This window comes from Microsporum canis, genomic scaffold (genome assembly GCF_000151145.1).
Source record: "Microsporum canis CBS 113480 supercont1.1 genomic scaffold, whole genome shotgun sequence".
Lineage (NCBI taxonomy): Eukaryota > Fungi > Ascomycota > Eurotiomycetes > Onygenales > Arthrodermataceae > Microsporum > Microsporum canis.
Genome location: NW_003299169.1, coordinates 3,649,575 through 3,666,841, shown reverse-complemented (window position 1 = coordinate 3,666,841; position 17,267 = coordinate 3,649,575). Strand labels below are relative to the sequence as shown.

The window sequence follows — 17,267 nt, the reverse complement described above, 5'->3', positions numbered from 1 at the left end:
ACAGTAAAAGAATGACAGCTTTTGTATGGAAAGTAAGGATAAGGAGAGACATGGACAGATAGAATTAATTCGACAAAACGAGTCATTTTGGTAAGGGAAATGGCCAGGGCCGGGGAGTTATTATCTTTCTTTTATTGTGCACATGAGCCATAACGGGTCATTAGAATACCCCTCGGACAGGACGAAGGGAGAAGAAAGAAAAGGGAGAGAACGGGTGTGGTAAGGAAACTGAAAATACAGATTCCAGCCCGAGGGGTATGTTGATGTCATGCTTCTTTTGATTCTCGTTTGAAAGGGGGTTCAAGATAGTCCGTTTGCGATGATAGGCTGCAGGGAAGGATTCACAAATATCTGGCTGAATGGCGGGTCGGGAGTGAGATGGTTTGAATCTGGGGGTACATAGACTCCTTCTGCTTTCCGGACGATGTCCTTTAGTGACCGTGTGATGACACCGGCGCGGATGACAAGATCACGAAGGGACTGCGTGTCAAAGGCGAAGCGTTGCTGGTTATCATGAGCCGGGTGGGAGGCGGCTGAGTTACCGCTGTGAAGTTCTCGTAGGTGGTGAATGTTATCTAGGACGGATCTTGCTCTCGCCGAAGACTCTCTCCGTGGCTTCTTTGAGGATGGAAAGGTCGCGTTAATATTGGCACTTGGGTCTGAATTTTCCTTCCCGGCGAGAGTCGAGAACTGCTTGTTCGGGTTCTCATGGCTGTTTTGCTTCATAGGCATGGGCTCGGGGGAGGATTCTAAGCCAAAGCTTCCTGAATCAAACGTTGTGACCGACGAGGAACGTTGTCGTTGGTGTCTACAGCCATTCGGGCGCGGCTCGTCCTCTTCTTCAAGGGTAGCAAGATTTATTATCCCCTGGGCCTCTTTCCACAGTTCTCCCGACTGGCCATCCATGATGTGCAATGCTTTAGCCTGGACCTGGAGCCGTTTCAGTTCTTCGACGAGGACGGTCAGTTCCTGGACAAGGCCATATTGGCCATGCACGCTTTCTTGTCGGTCTAGGATGGATTGGGGAACCTTCATGCTACCGGTAGAACATTTCCCATTGCCGAGAGAGCCTGGAAGGGGAAGATCATCAGAGTCCTCGAAATCAAAGTCGCCATCCCAGTCTTCACTCGGGCCCTTGTTTCCTAGCCCCCAGGTTCCGAACTTGAGGGGGAAACCTGTGTCTTTTTGCGCGGTAGACTCCTTTGCAATGGGCACGCTCTGACTTCTGAGATGGAGAGTGTTTGGGGCACTGCGCGCGGTCGACCGTCCTCCGCGTAAATCGACCAGGTTCTTTTCATGGGCAGTCTTTGGCCGGTGGGCAGAGCGGTCGCCGTCCTTTGCGGGCTTCTGCTGTTCCGACCAGTCGAACACACTCATGCGTGAGCCAGCCTCAGATGCCTTGGAGAGCGTAACAGCCGAACGGGAGTTGGGATACGGGCTAAGCGCCATGGGGAAATCGTCTTCATCGTCCGAGGTTTCAGCGAAGAAGCGCAACTTCTCTGCGCTATCGGCTGACAGGGTAGCAGGATAGCTAGGCTCCCGACTTGCTCGCTGCGGACCTATGATGACGTTCTTTGGCAACGGCGACATCCTACGGACAGGAGCGTCAGAAGGCGAAGCGTTTCTCAGGCTGCCGTTAGGCAGGTTTGATTTCTTGCGAACAGACGAAGCCGGCAGGTGGAGTTCATCTGGATAGGGCTTTGATTTTGCGTCCGGTTGGTCAAAGATGGTATCTATTCGGGGTCCACGAGGTGTCGATTTGTTGCTGCTTGTTGCGCGCGTTGGGTAGGAGTCAAAGACGGTATCGCTGTGGCAGTCGGTCTCGTCCTCCTCCCCAGACGAGAAGATGCGAGTATCATTGTCCGAACCGGGGATGGTCGAAGCTGGATCTGATGCGGTGCCGGAAAGGCGTTGTCCCCGGTCTCGTGTGCTGTAAACCTTCTGCTCGGCAGATGACTGCCTAGAGCCTGGGGCCGAGGAGGGCGCCGAGCGTCTTTCGTTCAAGACTTCGCAGCGGAGGTCATGGAACTGTGGCAAGTGCCGTAGACGGGGCTTGGGGGCGTGGACGGCCTTTGGAGCCGACTTTGGGGAAACGGGTTCATGAAGGTCATCTGACCGGGGCTGCTGGGAAGGAGGAGAGGAAGAAGGAGAAGAAGAAGAAGAAGAAGAAGAAGAAGAAGAAGAAGGGGTGGTAGGCCGTTTGAAGATTTCGGGATCGGTTATTGTCTTCCTCCGCCGCGATCGCATCGAGCTCCCGTTCAGCCTCTCACTTTTACTTGTCCGAGGCGGTTGATCACTGTCTGGTTGGGAGGAGCGTTTCAGGTCGAGGGAAGCACGCTGCCTTCGTTCTAGCTTAGCTATCGACTCTTCCCACGGCTGTGTGGGCTCTTTCGTAAAGGGGTTGTTTGCTACAAATGGTGGAGTTGGTGCTGATGACAGTGACGATGATGGTAGTATTTCAGGAGGTATCTCCTCCCTATCTGAGCTCGACTTACGCGAGACATGGCCACGGGCGGCGGGTACGGTGCTACCCCACGCCTGATCTGACGGTCGATCTGGCTGTTGATCTGGCGGCTTGAAGCTAGAGCCAAAGCGTGGGCGTACTAACGGATCATGTGTCTTGATGGAGGAGGCGAGGACAAGGGTGGGTACGACGTCTGGCTCCGGAAGCAGATGTAGCTGCTGCTGGGAGCGCTCCCGTCTCTGCCTGACCGAGGACGAGCGCCGCCGGGTGCGAATGGAAGAGAAATTCGAGGTGATTCCACGAAAGTAGGGCCGCCAGATCGGTTCCCCAGGAGAAGGCAGAGATCCGTCCAATGGAGCGGCGGTCCCGCCGGGCATCTGGGTGCGTGGCGATAGCAGACCACCTTCGACCACGCGCGATTCGGTTGCTGAGCGGTGTCGCATAGCGGCAGCAGCAGCAGCGGTGCGCTGGTGGCTGGTGGCGGGACGGCGGATGAGGGAGCTGTTTCTGTGTGGCCTGGACGAGGCAGAAGGGGAGAAGGATGAAGGGACGGTGTCGTAGGGGTCTGGAAAGTCGTGCTGGGAGGTTGACCGCTTGACGAGCTTGTTGGGCTGGCTGTAGGGAGCGCGGTGCTGCTGGGGGAAAAAGGGGGCGTTGGAGCTGTGGACTGAGGGAGACTGAGGGCGCGAGCTGGCCACGGAGCTGCCGTACACCGACGAGGTGATGGTCGACAGGCGCCGGACCCAGGACGAGGACGGCCGCTGTGGAGGTAAGGGGTCTTGACCGGAGGACTCGTCCACCACATCCTGGGTCAGGACGGTCAGGTTGTTCTCTCGACGCGGCCGCAGCAGTATCTTCTCGTCTGTTCGCCGTATGAGGGCGTCCAGCTTCGCGGCGGTCGACAGCTCCTCGTCCAGGGGGAAGACGTGCGAGTCTGGCGGCGCCGTCCTCGGGGGGCGACCTTCATCTGCACTCTTCTTCCGGCTGCTGCTGCTGCTGCTGCTCTTCTTCTTCTTCTTCTGCTCCTCGAGCAGCGGCGGGAAGAGTGGCGGGCGAGGCGAAAGGGGCGACGAGACAGCGATATTATCAGATTCCCCGCCGAAGAAAGATGCTCGCTGGTACGCCAGCGTCGAGTGGCGTCTGACAGCTTCCGGACGACCAAGAGCGAGGCCAGCGGGTGCTATACCAATTGTGCCTGCAGCACACAGCTGTTCACAGTCAGCAGTCTATAGATGTAGATGTTGTAGATGTAGAAAAAGGGAGAGGCTGGTAGACTCACCGCAGGCACAAACTCCATATCACCCCAGACAGAGACAGACGAGAAAGAAGGAAAAGAAACGAAGAAAAGAGAGAAGAGGAAGAGAAGAAAAAGATCGCGAGACTGAGCATCCGGCAGCTTATGTTGGTGTCATGGTGGTTGGCGATGAGATGGAGCAGCTCGAGGCGACATCTAAACAACAACAGAAGAAAACAACGACGACGACGACGACCAACAAGAGAGAAAAGAAGAAGAAGAAGACTCGACGAGGGCGCAACCTTGCAAAAGCGCAGGGATGGAGGTTCAGCCCTTTTTTTTTCTTTTCTTTTCTTCTTCCCCTTTCACGACTCCATCAAGGACGAACGAAGACGAAGACGAAAGAGACACAAGCGAGCTGAGATCTTGATATCCCGAGATGAGCGGCGGCTCAAGGAGGGTTTTTTTTCTCTCTCTTCGGTGGAGCAAGGGGGAAGCCAAAAAAAAAAAAAAAAGTTGGATCTCAACTAGCAGAAGCCTTGGAATGATACGATGGTTGATGGTAGGTCGAGGTTGATGTTTGATATCAGAGCTGACATGACAGACAGGCGACACCACGACCGTCGAACGAGCGTAACGAGGACGGAAGGGAAACAGAGGAGGAGAGGAAGAAGTCGAGCATCTCAAACATTTCTTCTTCCCGTTTGGCGCCAGAGAGCCAGCGAGAAAGGCAGATCTCAGCAAGCGATTCCCTGCAGCAGCCAATGAGCAGTGCAACTGGCGAACTTGGCATCCTCTGGCTCTCGTCTTTGCTGGCGCCTCTTCTTCCTCTCGTCTGGCTTCTGGCTTGTTCCATCCCGGTCCCTGGTTCGGATGGAGACCGGGAAAAGCGTGTCTTGCTGGGGAGGGGATTTGGGGGCCCTGTTTCATGATGTTCCCGGGGCTCACCATTCCTCTGGTCAAGCGATGCCGTCCCTTATTCCATTCTTACGTTATTGTTATTTCTTCGGCCCACGGGCGGGTTGGCTGGTTGGCTGGTCGACCTTGTTGACCGACCTTGGTTTGCCGGATGCGCCATCGTACCAGGGGGGCTTGATATCGCAGGTTTTTCTCCCCTATGCAAGTCTCACAGACGCAGACACAGGCACAAGAGCAAGGGGGCATGCAGGATGCACATTCCTACTCCTGTTATACACAGCATGCACTCCTTATATGCAGCTAGAGGCTGTACGGAGAAAAGGAGGTCGGTTACATGCCCTTCTACGTCGACCTTTTGAGACAAAGAGCGATAGTCGATACGCATACACATTCCCCTACATGCAAGACATGTTACACCCAGTATCATCATCATCTTCATCATCTCCAGTCTTGCTCTTCGTCTCGTTTTCTTCTTGTTTCTTTGTCGCTTTTCCATCCTGTATCTTACGTAATATAAACCAACATCAACCCACAAGAACAAGAAGAAGACGAAGAAAAGAAGAAAAGACGAAGAAGAGGAAGAAACAGGATCAAAGACTGTAATCAATAGTTATACATGCTGCAGCCCCCATGGAGGCCGAAATAAGAGCACAAATCCCATCCATCGATCATGTGATATCAGACTACGCCGTGGTAAGTCGAGATGTCAAGAGACAGAAGACGCCAGATGTATACAGATCTAAGAACATAAATAGGGATATCTGACGCATGCTTCGAGGGCGTACACCGGGGATGAAGAGCACGGCAGCTTCTCGCCGCTGTCGGAGGCGGCAGACACGGTGTCGGCGCTGCTCGTCTCTGCCTCTGGGGACTTTAGCCCGCAGAACGAAGAAGCCGTCCGCAACCTGGTAGAGAAGTTCATCAACACGCTGAGCGCAGTCGACCCGGAGAAGAGACAGATCTCCTCTACCGCTGCGAAGAAGCTGGACCATACCATCCATGTGGGCTCGCAGCGCAACATCTCTTCCACGCTGGGCCTCTCCGGCGTCACCGTCGACCTCGAGTCGGCCAATACCCGCAAGGTCGAGTCCAGAGTCGACAAGAAGAAGCTCGAAAAGGCAGAGCGCAAGATCAGAGACAAGCAGGACCGCAAGATCATGAAAAATGTCGAGTACGAGGCCTCCAAGCTCATCACCGAGGCCAACGAGGCCCAGTCCTACGAGGAGTTCTTCATGGCCGTCAACCCCTTGCAGCTCGGCACAGACTCGCAGGCCAAGAGCAAGGACATCAAGGTCGACGGCGTCGACGTCTCCATCGGCGGTAAACGCATTCTCACCGATACCACCCTCTCCCTCTCCTTTGGCCATCGCTACGGCATGGTCGGCCAGAACGGTATCGGAAAGTCTACTCTTCTGCGTGCCCTCAGCAGGAGAGAGGTCGCCATTCCAACTCACATCTCCATCCTCCACGTCGAACAAGAGGTTAGTCCTCTTTTTTTTTTTTTTCATTTTCTCACGCAGCCATTTATACTAATGCGGTCGCAGATCACCGGTGATGATACGCCAGCCCTACAGGCAGTTTTGGATGCAGACGTCTGGCGGAAGCGTCTCCTTGCCGATCAAGAGGTACTTCTTCCATAGCTTACCTTATTAACCCGGTAATATACTAAGAACAATAGAAAATCTCGTCTCAATTGGCTGCCATCGAGTCTGAGAGGTCCACCATGGCCGATACCTCCAAGGATGCCATACGGCTGGATCAGGAGCGCGAGGCCTTGGATATAACACTCTCCGACATCCACGCCAAACTGGCCGAGATGGAGTCTGACAAGGCTGAGCCCCGTGCTGCAAGCATCCTGGCCGGTCTAGGTTTCTCCCCCGAACGCCAGCAGTATGCCACCAAGACCTTCTCCGGAGGTTGGAGAATGCGACTGGCCTTGGCTCGAGCTCTCTTCTGCGAACCTGACCTCCTCCTTCTTGATGGTATGTTAGCCATATATATACCTAAGCTAGTGCTAACACTATGTAGAACCCTCTAACATGCTGGACGTTCCATCCATCACCTTCCTCTCCAACTATCTCCAGACATACCCCAGTACCGTCCTCGTCGTTTCCCACGACAGGGCTTTCCTCAACGAGGTTGCCACAGATATCATCCATCAGCACTCTGAACGGCTGGATTACTACAAGGGTGCAAACTTCGGTACGTCCAATATTGTCGCCTTTCTGCCAATCAACTGTAAACACTAACCGCTCTCTCTGCAGACTCATTCTACGCTACCAAGGAAGAACGCAAGAAGAACGCCAAGCGTGAATATGAAAACCAGATGGCCCAGAGAGCTCACCTGCAAGGTAAAAACAGCCTCGCTTCACCCATGTCCCTCTTAACTTAAACCAATACTCACGCCTTGCAGCCTTCATCGACAAGTTCAGATACAACGCCTCCAAGGCTGCGGAGGCCCAGTCCAGAATCAAGAAGCTTGAAAAAATGCCTGTTCTTGAGCCCCCGGAGAGCGAATATACCGTTCACTTCAAATTCCCCGATGTCGAGAAGCTTTCCCCTCCAATCATCCAGATGACAGACGTCACATTCGGTTATACCAAGGATAACATCCTTCTTAGGAATGTCGACCTTGACGTCCAGCTGGATTCGCGTATCGGTATCGTGGGGCCTAACGGTGCTGGTAAAACTACAGTCTTGAAACTGCTTACGGGCCAGCTACAGCCTACCAATGGACTGATCTCCCAACACCCGAGACTTCGAATCGGCTTCTTCGCCCAACACCATGTTGATGCCCTGGACATGACCACCTCCGCCGTGGGCTTTATGGCCAAGAAGTTCCCCGGAAAGACCGAAGAAGAATACAGACGGCATCTCGGAGCGTAAGTTCACCGTACTATCTATCACCCCTATTTGCCATCTGAACTGAGCGCTAAACGTCGTTCCCCTTTTAGCTTCGGCATAACCGGTATGACCGGCCTTCAGAAACTCGAACTACTCTCCGGAGGTCAAAAGTCCCGTGTGGCATTCGCCTGCATATCCCTGACAAACCCACATATTCTCGTCCTTGACGAACCATCCAATCACCTCGATATCGAGGCCATGGACGCCCTTACCGACGCACTGAATAATTTCCAGGGAGGTGTCTTGATTGTTTCTCACGATGTTACGATGGTACAGAATGTTTGCACCAGTCTTTGGGTTTGTGACAAGGGGACTGTGGAGAAATTCTCTGGAGATGTCAATGCCTATAAGAAGAGAATCATCGCTCAGGCAGACGCAGCTGGTGTTGCTAAAGCCCATTAGCGTGTATCATCCAATGCATTCTCCTGTTAATTAAAACGCCTTCCATGTAGTCTTGCTTTCCCAACTGGGTAATATGCTTAGTCAAGCTCCATATCTATCACGTGTTTACCCGACCAATTGGGTTATCACGTGTTAATAGCAATCCTCAACGTTTATTGGCTGCTAATTTAAAGGTCACGTGTGTAATACAGAGTGCCACGTGATGTGATGTCGACCTCATAAAGCCGCGTGAGCTGCAAGGAAGAGAAAGCCACGAAGAGAAATTCGATATAAAGACCTTGTAAAGGTTGATGAGCCGTATATAAAGTACTATCTACTGACAGTGAAGCCGAGAGACACCACAAGCAAGGTGGAGGAGGTAGAACTAGACTCCATGGCGAGGGCTCATGAAGATACCCATGATGCGACGGCACCGCTGCTCGAAAGCCCACGAGTTGACTATGTCGACTCACCCCATGCTATAGACGAAAATGATACTTACACGGCGGAAGACCTGATGCTTAAGGGCTCCGGAACCTGGTTTATCTGGGCGTTGACGCTTTCAGCTGGTATCAGCGGCTTCTTGTTTGGATACGAGTATGTTATGCCTTTAGTAGTATATATCAAAAGACTATATATACAATGAAGGATGTACCCTTAACTATTTCCCCCTGATATATAGTACCGGAGTCGTCTCGTCAACCTTAGTGTCGATTGGAACGGACCTCTCTCAGCGCGAGTTAACCATCCTGGACAGGAGTTTGATCACCTCTTCGACCAGCTTGTTTGCACTCATAGCCAGTCCTCTAGGCGGGGTATTGGGTGATAAGATTGGCCGTAAACCTGCAATCATCATTGCGGGTGTTCTGTTCATAGTCGGTGCCCTATGGCAGAGTGCCACGTTCACAGTTTGGGGGATGATATCTGGTAGAAGTCTGGTTGGACTGGCTGTAGGGATGGCAAGTTTGATTACACCACTGTAGGTTCTCTTATTTTATTCTACCTATTTGATAGGTCTTCAGGCTTATTTCTTCCTAGATACATATCCGAGCTCTCACCTTCCCACCTCCGCGGCAGGATGGTGACGATACTTAGCCTGCTTGTCACTGGGGGCCAGGTTGTTGCCTACATTGTAGGATGGCTTTTTTCAAACCAACGCGGTGGCTGGAGATGGATGGTCGGCCTTGGTTCTTTCCCCGCCATCCTACAGCTACTTATCCTTGCTTTTCTACCTGAAACTCCAAGATGGCTTGTCCGGGCCAACCGTGCCAACGAAGCTCGCAAGATCATGCGAAGAGTCTACGGCAACACGAAACAAAGCAACCAGGTGGTCGAAAATATCCTTAGAGACATCGAGCGGGAAGTTATCGAGGCGTTAAGTGAGCTAGACACTCAGTCTGGAGTACCCGCTGTAGCAAACACATCTCTGCCTATGCAATGGCAATGGTTCCAGAAGATGCAAAGAACATACACCGATCTCTTCTCTATCGGCTGCCACCGTCGCGCACTCATAATAGCATGCGTGCTCCAGGCCCTACAACAGCTCTGCGGCTTCAACTCACTTATGTACTTTGCAGCAACGATATTCAAATCCCTCTCCTTCTCCTCCCCCACTCTCACCTCTCTTTCTGTCGCAGGGACAAACTTCGTATTCACCTTTCTTGCCTTCTCGCTCATTGACCACATCGGTCGTCGTCGTATACTTTTATACTCTATCCCGGTCATGGTTGTTTCACTGGTCCTTTGCGCCCTAGCATACCCATCCACTTCGCTTGGCGATGCAGGCACCGGTTCTGACCACGTTGGAAAACCAGCAGACAACGTTCAGGCAATGGTTATTCTGCTCTGTCTCACCACGTACACTGCTTCCTATGCTTCGGGACTAGGGAACGTGCCATGGCAGCAGTCGGAGCTTTTCCCACTCAGTGTACGCAGTCTCGGATCGGCACTGGCAACAGCCACTAATTGGGGCTCTAATTTTATTATTGGTTTGACTTTCTTGCCAATGATGCGGTGGATGGGCCCTGGGTGGACGTTTTTCATCTATGCTGCTGTCTGTGGCCTTGGATGGGTAGGAATTTGGGGGATTTATCCGGAGATGACGGGTTTGGGGCTTGAAGATGTCAGAGGACTGCTCGGTAACGGCTGGGGGGTGGAAGAGAGTTTGCGGGTTTTTGCGGAGAGGAAGAGTGTTTCTATACCCACGTAGTATCTTATCATGCTTCTCCTTTTTTTATAACTATGTACAGCGCTTTACCGTTATCGACAACTGCAAGGAACCAGAAGTTATATATACACGTTCAATCAACTTAACTGGCACTCTGGGAAATAAGATAGGCCATAGATAATAGCAGGGTATATAATAATCAAACCCAGGAACTAAACCAAAAAAATCAAAGGGTATAGGGCACATTAGAGTAAAACAGTACAGGAGTGGCTCCTAGCAACACCTATCTCGACATATCTCTCTCCATCTCCTGCTCAAGAGTAAACTTGGGCCCGAATTTGCTTTTAGCCCGGATGCGGTGGCCGTAAAAGTAGAAGATGACAGGGATCGGGCAGAGAGCAGCAGAAAAACACCCTAGCAAGGTCCCAGCCCAGTTTATCCCCAAGCCTTTAAACTACACGAGGTGTTAGTTAGATTCTCTATGTGAGCAGGGAAGCATTGAATGGTAGAATTGGCCTACCATGTACGAGGCAAAGAGAGGAAAGACAGCTCCGGCAATAGATCGAAGGAGAGTATTTGCTGCAATGGCAGAGGCGGCGCTATAGGATATACATTAGTGATCTGAAAAGAAAGTAGATGAGAGTGGACGTACAAAAGCAGATAGGCGTCGATTATATAGTTTAGGCTCTGCAGAAAGATGACCAGCAGTCCGAATCCGGTGAAGATGCCTGAAGCCGTGGGCACGATCCAGTGGATATCGGCCCTGTATCCAGTCCACCCAAACCAGAAGAGCCCGATGGAAAAGGCTACACCGCCGACGATAACGTGTGGCAACCTCCACTCGGGGACGGTTACGCCGCCGTTAGCCTCAAGCTTGCGTATATACCACGGCTGAGAGAAAATGATGGAAGCTCCGCCGATGAGCTGGCCGATAACCATTCCAAAGTAGGGCAGCCCGCCAACGCCCTTACTGAATCCGTATATCTGCTGAAAGACTAGTGGGTAGGCGGTGAGGAAGAGATAGAGGAGCCCGTAGATGAAGGCCAGGTAGATGCTGAGAAGAAGGACGATAGGTTCGGTGAAGAGGATCTTGATGGGGCGGGAGAAGTTCTTCTCTACCAGCTCGCCGAACTCGATCTCGATTTCTTCCTGTTTGGCATGGATGCCCCAGTTTTTGGTCAGACGACGGAGCTCTGCAGCTTTCTCGACGAGGACTACGGGAGGGTATGTCTCTGCGAGGAAGAAGACGTTGAGAAGAAGGGCACTGGCGCCTAGGATGCCGGGCAGGAAGGCAGTCCAGCGCCAGCCGAGGTGGGAGTCGACAATGAATCCGCCAATGAAGGGAGCAAGCAGGGGTCCGGTGAAGACGGTCATGGAGAAAGGGGTGATCGCCAGTCCTCGAAGGCGGTTGTCGAACATGTCAGAGAAGACGGCTGCCACGACCGCAACCGGACAGGCGCCGAAGAAACCGCCGAAGAAACGGCAGATCATGATCGTCTGCAGGTCCTTGGCCGACGCAAGGCCAAACTGGAAGATGGTGAAGCCCACGCTGCCGAGAATGATGGGGAAGCGTCGGCCACGGAGCTCGGAGAGGGGAGCCCAGACGATAGGCCCGGTGGCGTAACCCAGGACGTAGAGGGAGAGACCGAGTAGGCCTACTTCGGGGGAGACACCGAAGAGACGAGAGACCTCGAGAGTAGCAGTGGAGAAGATACTGCTGGTAAACGACGAGACGATAGTCGTCCATGCCAATATCAGAGCCGTGAACACCCTGTTATACTCCGGTTAGTCTACTTCTTTCGTCGTTATCGGACAGGTAAAGTTGAGACGGACTTCCTCTTCAACGTCCAGTTCTGAGGGTGCAAGGGGTCATCCGGTCCATCGAACTCGACGACGTACTCCTCCTTGTCTGGCAGAGGGGGGGGATACGGCTTGCCGGCGCCAAACTCGGGCAGCGGTTTGTCGAAGGGGCGGGACCTGGTAGAGCCAACGGTCTCGTTGTGCTGGCTTCTCTGGGTGGCCATGCGGCTGAGCAAGGTTGGATGGCGCTCAAGGTCGCGAGCCGTGGCGCGAGACATGCAGGTCGAGATGTCATATCCATTAATGTTATTACTGTTCCCTTCCGTGTGGTGGGTAGCTATGGGCTCGAGGGCAGAGCTGTGGCCAGAGGAGCCAGAGCTGGAGGCGATGGACTGAGAGCGGGAGTGGATGGGCGTCTCGTAGTCTGGCCTGACGGACGACTCGTCCGCGGCCACCTTTTCGATGTCTGGAGTGGCCATCGTGGAGGGCGCTGTTTGCTGGTGCTTCTGCTGATGGGACCTTTTTGCGCCTCGCAACGAGATCTCAACCCGCAACTTGCCAAGATGCCGTTCCTCGGTACGGGCAAAGTCAATTGACAGAGCATGCAAGGCCCTGGCCTGCTATATAAGACGTCCTATACAGAAGATTAGTGGAAGTTGAAAAAGGGGGAGCTCGAGGAGACCTGCTTCTCTCACCAAAGGGCAAAGGGCAAAGGGGGTGGGGGCGAGGTTTACTTTGGCTGCCGTGGCGATACTTTCCACCGTACTATACAAGCTCAAATGCCGAGATGCCGTCCGTCTTATAATGCATGCTTCCTCCTCGTCTGATGAAGTTCTTCTCTTCGACTTCAACCACTTCACGTCTTCTTAGAAGGAAAAAACTAACAAAAACTTCGCTTTTTCTTCTTCTTTTCTTTTCTCTCGATGATGTCATACTCGAGATGACTAAGAAATGTGTCATTTAGCTTATCTAATGCGATGTTTCCACGTGATGCTTATATAATCATTCAAAAAGAAGGTTTAAACCCAAAAAAAGAAGAAAAAAGAAAAAAAAGCAAGATTTTTGCCTCCAAAAGATGAAGTCGAAGAAGAAGAAGAAGAAGATCTTTAAGCCACCAGGAAGCGATATGTTTGATGTTTGAATGAAATGAGTATATACAGAGTATACGGAGTACCCACACCATACGTTCCTACATGTATATTTATAAACACAGCATGGAAGATCCTCGTCTTCTGCGGGCCGAGAGATTTCAGGGACATCGCAGGGCTTTTGGCCAGGCACCGACCAATCAGCGTGCAGCACGGCCTTCCTCTCCCTTTTTCTTCTTCTTCTCCTTTCGACCGCCTCAACTTCCAACTTCTTCTTCGACTTCTTCTTCGACTTCGTCTTCTCTTGGAGAAAAGAAAAAGAGAGAGTCCTCGTTATGGCCAACTGACAGCCGTTACGCTCCTTGCATGGCCTGAGGCGGCCGCGTTCCTTATCTTTGACACTCTCTTGTTGCGCTGTTTTTTTTTTCTACTTCAACCTCCAAGGGCTGGCCTTCACCTTCGTTTTTGCTGAACGACAAACCATTCTTTACACAGAAATAAAGAAATATTACTATTGTTACATATCGCTCATTTGCTTCTCCTGGCGTATAACGGACTGCTGGATTTACGACTGATCCCATTTTTACCTGCGCTTTTGTTTTGCCTGTGTTTTGGTGCTACTCTCGTTAATGACCACCGCCTGAACCTGCTACGACCTCGAACCAGCGATGCATCACCACCACCGCCACCGGGACGGTAAAAGAGACGTCCCAGTCGTCGTTCGGTCAGCCCCTATCCCGGAGCACCGGATACAGCTCCTGTCGATGGAAATCCCACAGCAAGACGAGGGCTCGTTGGTAGTAGAGCCGATAGAACAGAGAGACGTCCCCGACACCGTACGGCTTGTCCCACGCAGAGATGCGACCTGTAGTCCTGATAACAATGCGGGGAAGGCTTGCGGGCCCGGTCTCACGGAGACTCCTACCGTCGCCATCGCCCTCGGTGTCGTGTATGTTTTTTATGAGGGCTTTGCGTGGATATATATCAGTGCTAACGGGAAATGTAGGATACCCTTGGTGTGCGCGTTTGTGGCCTTTTTCATCCTGCACCGACGTCACGTCAAGAAACTGCGAAAGGAAGATGAACAGGACAAGATGAAGGCCCTCGACTATGGTCTGGACGATGTTCCAGCTTCCACCAGCGGCGCCAAAGTCAAGTCGGGCTTGCCCGGCCAGGGAGCTGAGAAGGGCCAGGGACACCATCAGCCCGGCATGTCGATGGACTGGACCATGGATAACCCCTATTTCCTCCCGCCAGGCCTGCAGAAGTCTCGGGGCTCGTTGCATTCACTCTCTCGAACCATGCCCGGGGAAGACAAGTACGGTGCAGCCTTTGATAACAACGGCAGCATAAGGTCGAATCCCACCGGCCGTCGACGTGGAAACGCGGACGATAACTCCAGCTACACGGCCGGAAGTAGTCGACACGCCGGTGGTGACGGTCACGGTCTAGGCGATGATATGTCTCAGAATCTGCTCCGGAACGCGCAACGCATGTCCACTTCTCCCCCCTTAGCTGCTCCTGCTGAACCCCTAAGCCCACCGCAGGCAGCACACCTACCGTCTGAAAACCATTATGATGAGCTGGGTTTGCCATCCTTGAACAGTACCAACAATACCAGCAGCGATAACAATACCCATAACGACAGCACCAGCACCGGCAGCCAGATGGGTGCTGCAGGGAGCAAAGACCCGGCTGTACGGAATAGCCAAAACTATCTAGGCCAGTTTATCCAAAGCGGTGGTAGCAGGTCACCGTCACCGGATGGCCACAAAGGACAACCCATCGAGCATCTGCCCGGCCTGGCATTCTCGACCAACGATGAGCCAAAACTGGATTTCAACCTGGGATCATCCGAACCCACCGCCGATCGTCAACCGGCCGATGCTGACAGCGACTATGGAGACGAGAGTAAGCCCACTCCCGGCCTGCCACAGTTCAGCATCATGCCCGCCGAGGAGCAGCAGCAGGCCCATCACCCACAGGACGGCGAGGGAGACAACAGATATGGACATCCAGACGAGGAAGACGGGGCCGACAGCATCCACGACGTTTATGACCAGTACTACGACTCCAACCACCTGATAGATACCCGCAGACTGACTATGGGAATCCGGCCACTGCCCCCAGAAGACCCGTCCGACAACCCAGAGCAGCGAGCCAACCGTATCCGATCCTTCTACAAGGAATACTTTGACGAGAGCAAGCCCTTCCAGCAGGAGTATATCGAGGACTACGGGGACGTCCCTCCGCTGCCCAACCCACCACCCTTTGCCCAGCCTCTACCTCGTCGGGCCATGACTCCGCCGCCCCGGATGCCTCCTGCCTTCCCACCGCGCCGTCACCCAGGAGCGGGCCACCAGCCACCTCCCGGGATGGGCATGAACACGGGCTTCGGCCACAGCGCAACCAGCTCTCTCTCAAGCGGTGTCCCCATGGGCGGACCCCGAGCCTTCTCCTCTGCCTCGGGCCGCATCCCACACCCACGGCAGAAGAAGCCTCTCCCACCGCCGTCCCCCCTGCACATCCTCCCCACTCCCCACAAGCTGAAGGACGACACGTTCCTGCCCGTCGACTTTGCCCCTGGCCCCCGAACGCGGGACCGCCAGGCCGGCCGACCTGAGACGCCCCTTGGCGGCCTGCAGCACTACAACCTGATGGTCCCTTCGCACAGCCCGCTTGTCTCATCCTTTGACGAGCTACCCGCCGTTCCCAGCCCGTAAGTTGTTATCTGTTTTTCGTTGTTGCACTTTTGTCGCTAACGCCGATCATCCCCAGTCACGCACTGCGCAAGTCTGGCACCTTCACCGCGCTGGACTTTGCACCGCCGCCTCGCTTTAAGAACGAGTCCGCGGCCAGCAGCGACGCCGGAAGCATCCGCAGCAACCGCACCGGCATCTCTGCCCTGCAGGCACACAACATCCGCGCGGGGGCCTACCGCGTCAGTCGTCTGCCCGCCGAGACCGTCGGAACCAGAGACGACTTCAGCTCCAACCTCAAGCCCCAGTGGGAAATGCGCTCTTAGCCCTTTAAACCTTTCTTCTTGACGTCTAATTTGTTTCCATCTACTGTCCATACTATTATTGTTTCTATATAATCTCGGAGTCGTGTGTCTGTCCGCTGCGCCCTCGTGCTCCTGCTTTTTCCATTTGTTTCTCTCTATAGACGGAGCTGCAAGCCTCTCTAGCTGTATCTTAAGCCATGCTCATTTTCTCTTCATCTTCACATCGCCTTGTGTTCTATTATTAGCAAGAGGCTCGTATTCGTGTATTTTATGTACTGTAAGTAATGGCGTTACGGGCGTCAAGCCACGTTAACCCCTACTATCTGTATCTGTATTACGATAGTTACAAACAGCCCCTTTTTTCCCACGAAGACTTTCTATTAGCCTGAAGCGATGATATGGACAGTAAGTGACATAGTGAGTGGTTGTGAAGAGAAGTTGGGGCTGAGCAGGCTTTGCCAGGAACCAGCGCTTCTCTTCTCATCCACTTCTTCATCTCTTCATCTCTTCTCTCTTCTCTCTTCTCTTCATCTCTTCATCTCTTCATCTCGACTTGGCTCGACTTTGGTCTAAAAGACGCTTCCTTGGCACGCCCAACCGGGAAAGGCGGGCGTTTTTCTCCTGGTCGCTTTTTTCCGTCCAGAACCTCGATTTTTCGACGTCGACTTCAAACCAGCAACACTCGTTCAACGGCGCCAGGACACACAAAGCAGGGCAGAGACGAGAGGACGAGAACGGACAAGACGAGAGGACGAGAACGGACAAGACGAGAGGACGAGAACGGACAAGACGAAGAAAGACGCTTGATCTGAGCTGATCCCGCCCGGCCTCCAGGATGGCCGCCATGTCGACCGGTATGTTGGATGGACGGCAGCAGCCTGGCCTGCTACGAGATGGACATGATGGAGATGCTGACTGAGTAGGCGGTGGGATGCCCACGTCTGAGCCGCCCAAGCCAACGTCGGATCCGGGGTCGAAGCAGACAACTCCCAATCCTCCACCAACCTCCAGCGAGCCGCCCAAGCCCAGCGACCCGACGAGCGCACCACCGCCTCCGCCGCCGCCGCCAACGAGCGAGCCGCCCAAACCGCCGACGACAGAGCCTTCTCAACCGCCTCCGCCGCCTCCGCCAACGTCGTCGCCCACTTCACCCAATCCCCAGCCCACAGACAGCCCAACTCCTCCACCGCCAGCACCCACAGCCACTGAGCCGACTCCCACCAGCCCGGATCCGCCTCCGACGACGACGACTCCTCCAGGCCAGGTCGAGCACCACCATCGTCATCAACTTCCACCGCATCTGTACC

General features: G+C 53.6%; 7 protein-coding genes across 7 annotated transcripts in view; 5 read left to right on the top strand and 2 right to left on the bottom strand.

Annotated features, from left to right (window-relative positions):
- Positions 1 to 300: 300 nt before the first annotated feature.
- On the bottom strand, positions 301 to 3,761 carry MCYG_01352 (conserved hypothetical protein; the record flags this gene model as incomplete). Its single annotated transcript, XM_002851202.1, has 2 exons — positions 301 to 3,672; positions 3,744 to 3,761. 2 exons carry the CDS (start codon positions 3,759 to 3,761, stop codon positions 301 to 303), a joined length of 3,390 nt encoding a protein of 1,129 aa, XP_002851248.1.
- Positions 3,762 to 4,137: 376 nt separating this feature from the next.
- On the top strand, positions 4,138 to 4,630 carry MCYG_01351 (uncharacterized protein; the record flags this gene model as incomplete). Its single annotated transcript, XM_002851201.1, has 2 exons — positions 4,138 to 4,260; positions 4,307 to 4,630. The coding sequence occupies 2 exons, from the start codon at positions 4,138 to 4,140 to the stop codon at positions 4,628 to 4,630; spliced, it is 447 nt and encodes a 148-aa protein (XP_002851247.1).
- A 616-nt stretch (positions 4,631 to 5,246) lies between these two features.
- MCYG_01350 (GCN20) lies at positions 5,247 to 7,922 on the top strand (the record flags this gene model as incomplete). Its single annotated transcript, XM_002851200.1, has 8 exons — positions 5,247 to 5,309; positions 5,372 to 6,097; positions 6,161 to 6,241; positions 6,295 to 6,598; positions 6,645 to 6,818; positions 6,881 to 6,967; positions 7,030 to 7,498; positions 7,571 to 7,922. 8 exons carry the CDS (start codon positions 5,247 to 5,249, stop codon positions 7,920 to 7,922), a joined length of 2,256 nt encoding a protein of 751 aa, XP_002851246.1.
- A 373-nt stretch (positions 7,923 to 8,295) lies between these two features.
- Positions 8,296 to 10,110, top strand: MCYG_01349 (myo-inositol transporter Itr1; the record flags this gene model as incomplete). Its single annotated transcript, XM_002851199.1, has 3 exons — positions 8,296 to 8,498; positions 8,584 to 8,880; positions 8,940 to 10,110. The coding sequence occupies 3 exons, from the start codon at positions 8,296 to 8,298 to the stop codon at positions 10,108 to 10,110; spliced, it is 1,671 nt and encodes a 556-aa protein (XP_002851245.1).
- A 241-nt stretch (positions 10,111 to 10,351) lies between these two features.
- Positions 10,352 to 12,347, bottom strand: MCYG_01348 (major facilitator superfamily protein; the record flags this gene model as incomplete). Its single annotated transcript, XM_002851198.1, has 4 exons — positions 10,352 to 10,522; positions 10,589 to 10,667; positions 10,721 to 11,839; positions 11,902 to 12,347. The coding sequence occupies 4 exons, from the start codon at positions 12,345 to 12,347 to the stop codon at positions 10,352 to 10,354; spliced, it is 1,815 nt and encodes a 604-aa protein (XP_002851244.1).
- A 1,373-nt stretch (positions 12,348 to 13,720) lies between these two features.
- MCYG_01347 (conserved hypothetical protein) lies at positions 13,721 to 15,981 on the top strand (the record flags this gene model as incomplete). The annotated part of the gene is made up of 3 exons (XM_002851197.1): positions 13,721 to 13,905; positions 13,945 to 15,675; positions 15,735 to 15,981. 3 exons carry the CDS (start codon positions 13,721 to 13,723, stop codon positions 15,979 to 15,981), a joined length of 2,163 nt encoding a protein of 720 aa, XP_002851243.1.
- An 814-nt stretch (positions 15,982 to 16,795) lies between these two features.
- Positions 16,796 to 17,267, top strand: part of MCYG_01346 (splicing factor 3B subunit 4) — a gene marked incomplete at both ends in the record, with an annotated part of 1,447 nt that continues 975 nt past the window's right edge. The window contains 2 exons of the mRNA XM_002851196.1: positions 16,796 to 16,814; positions 16,884 to 17,224. Coding sequence (XP_002851242.1) covers positions 16,796 to 16,814; positions 16,884 to 17,224 — 360 coding nt within the window. The remainder of the gene's footprint in view (positions 16,815 to 16,883; positions 17,225 to 17,267) is intronic.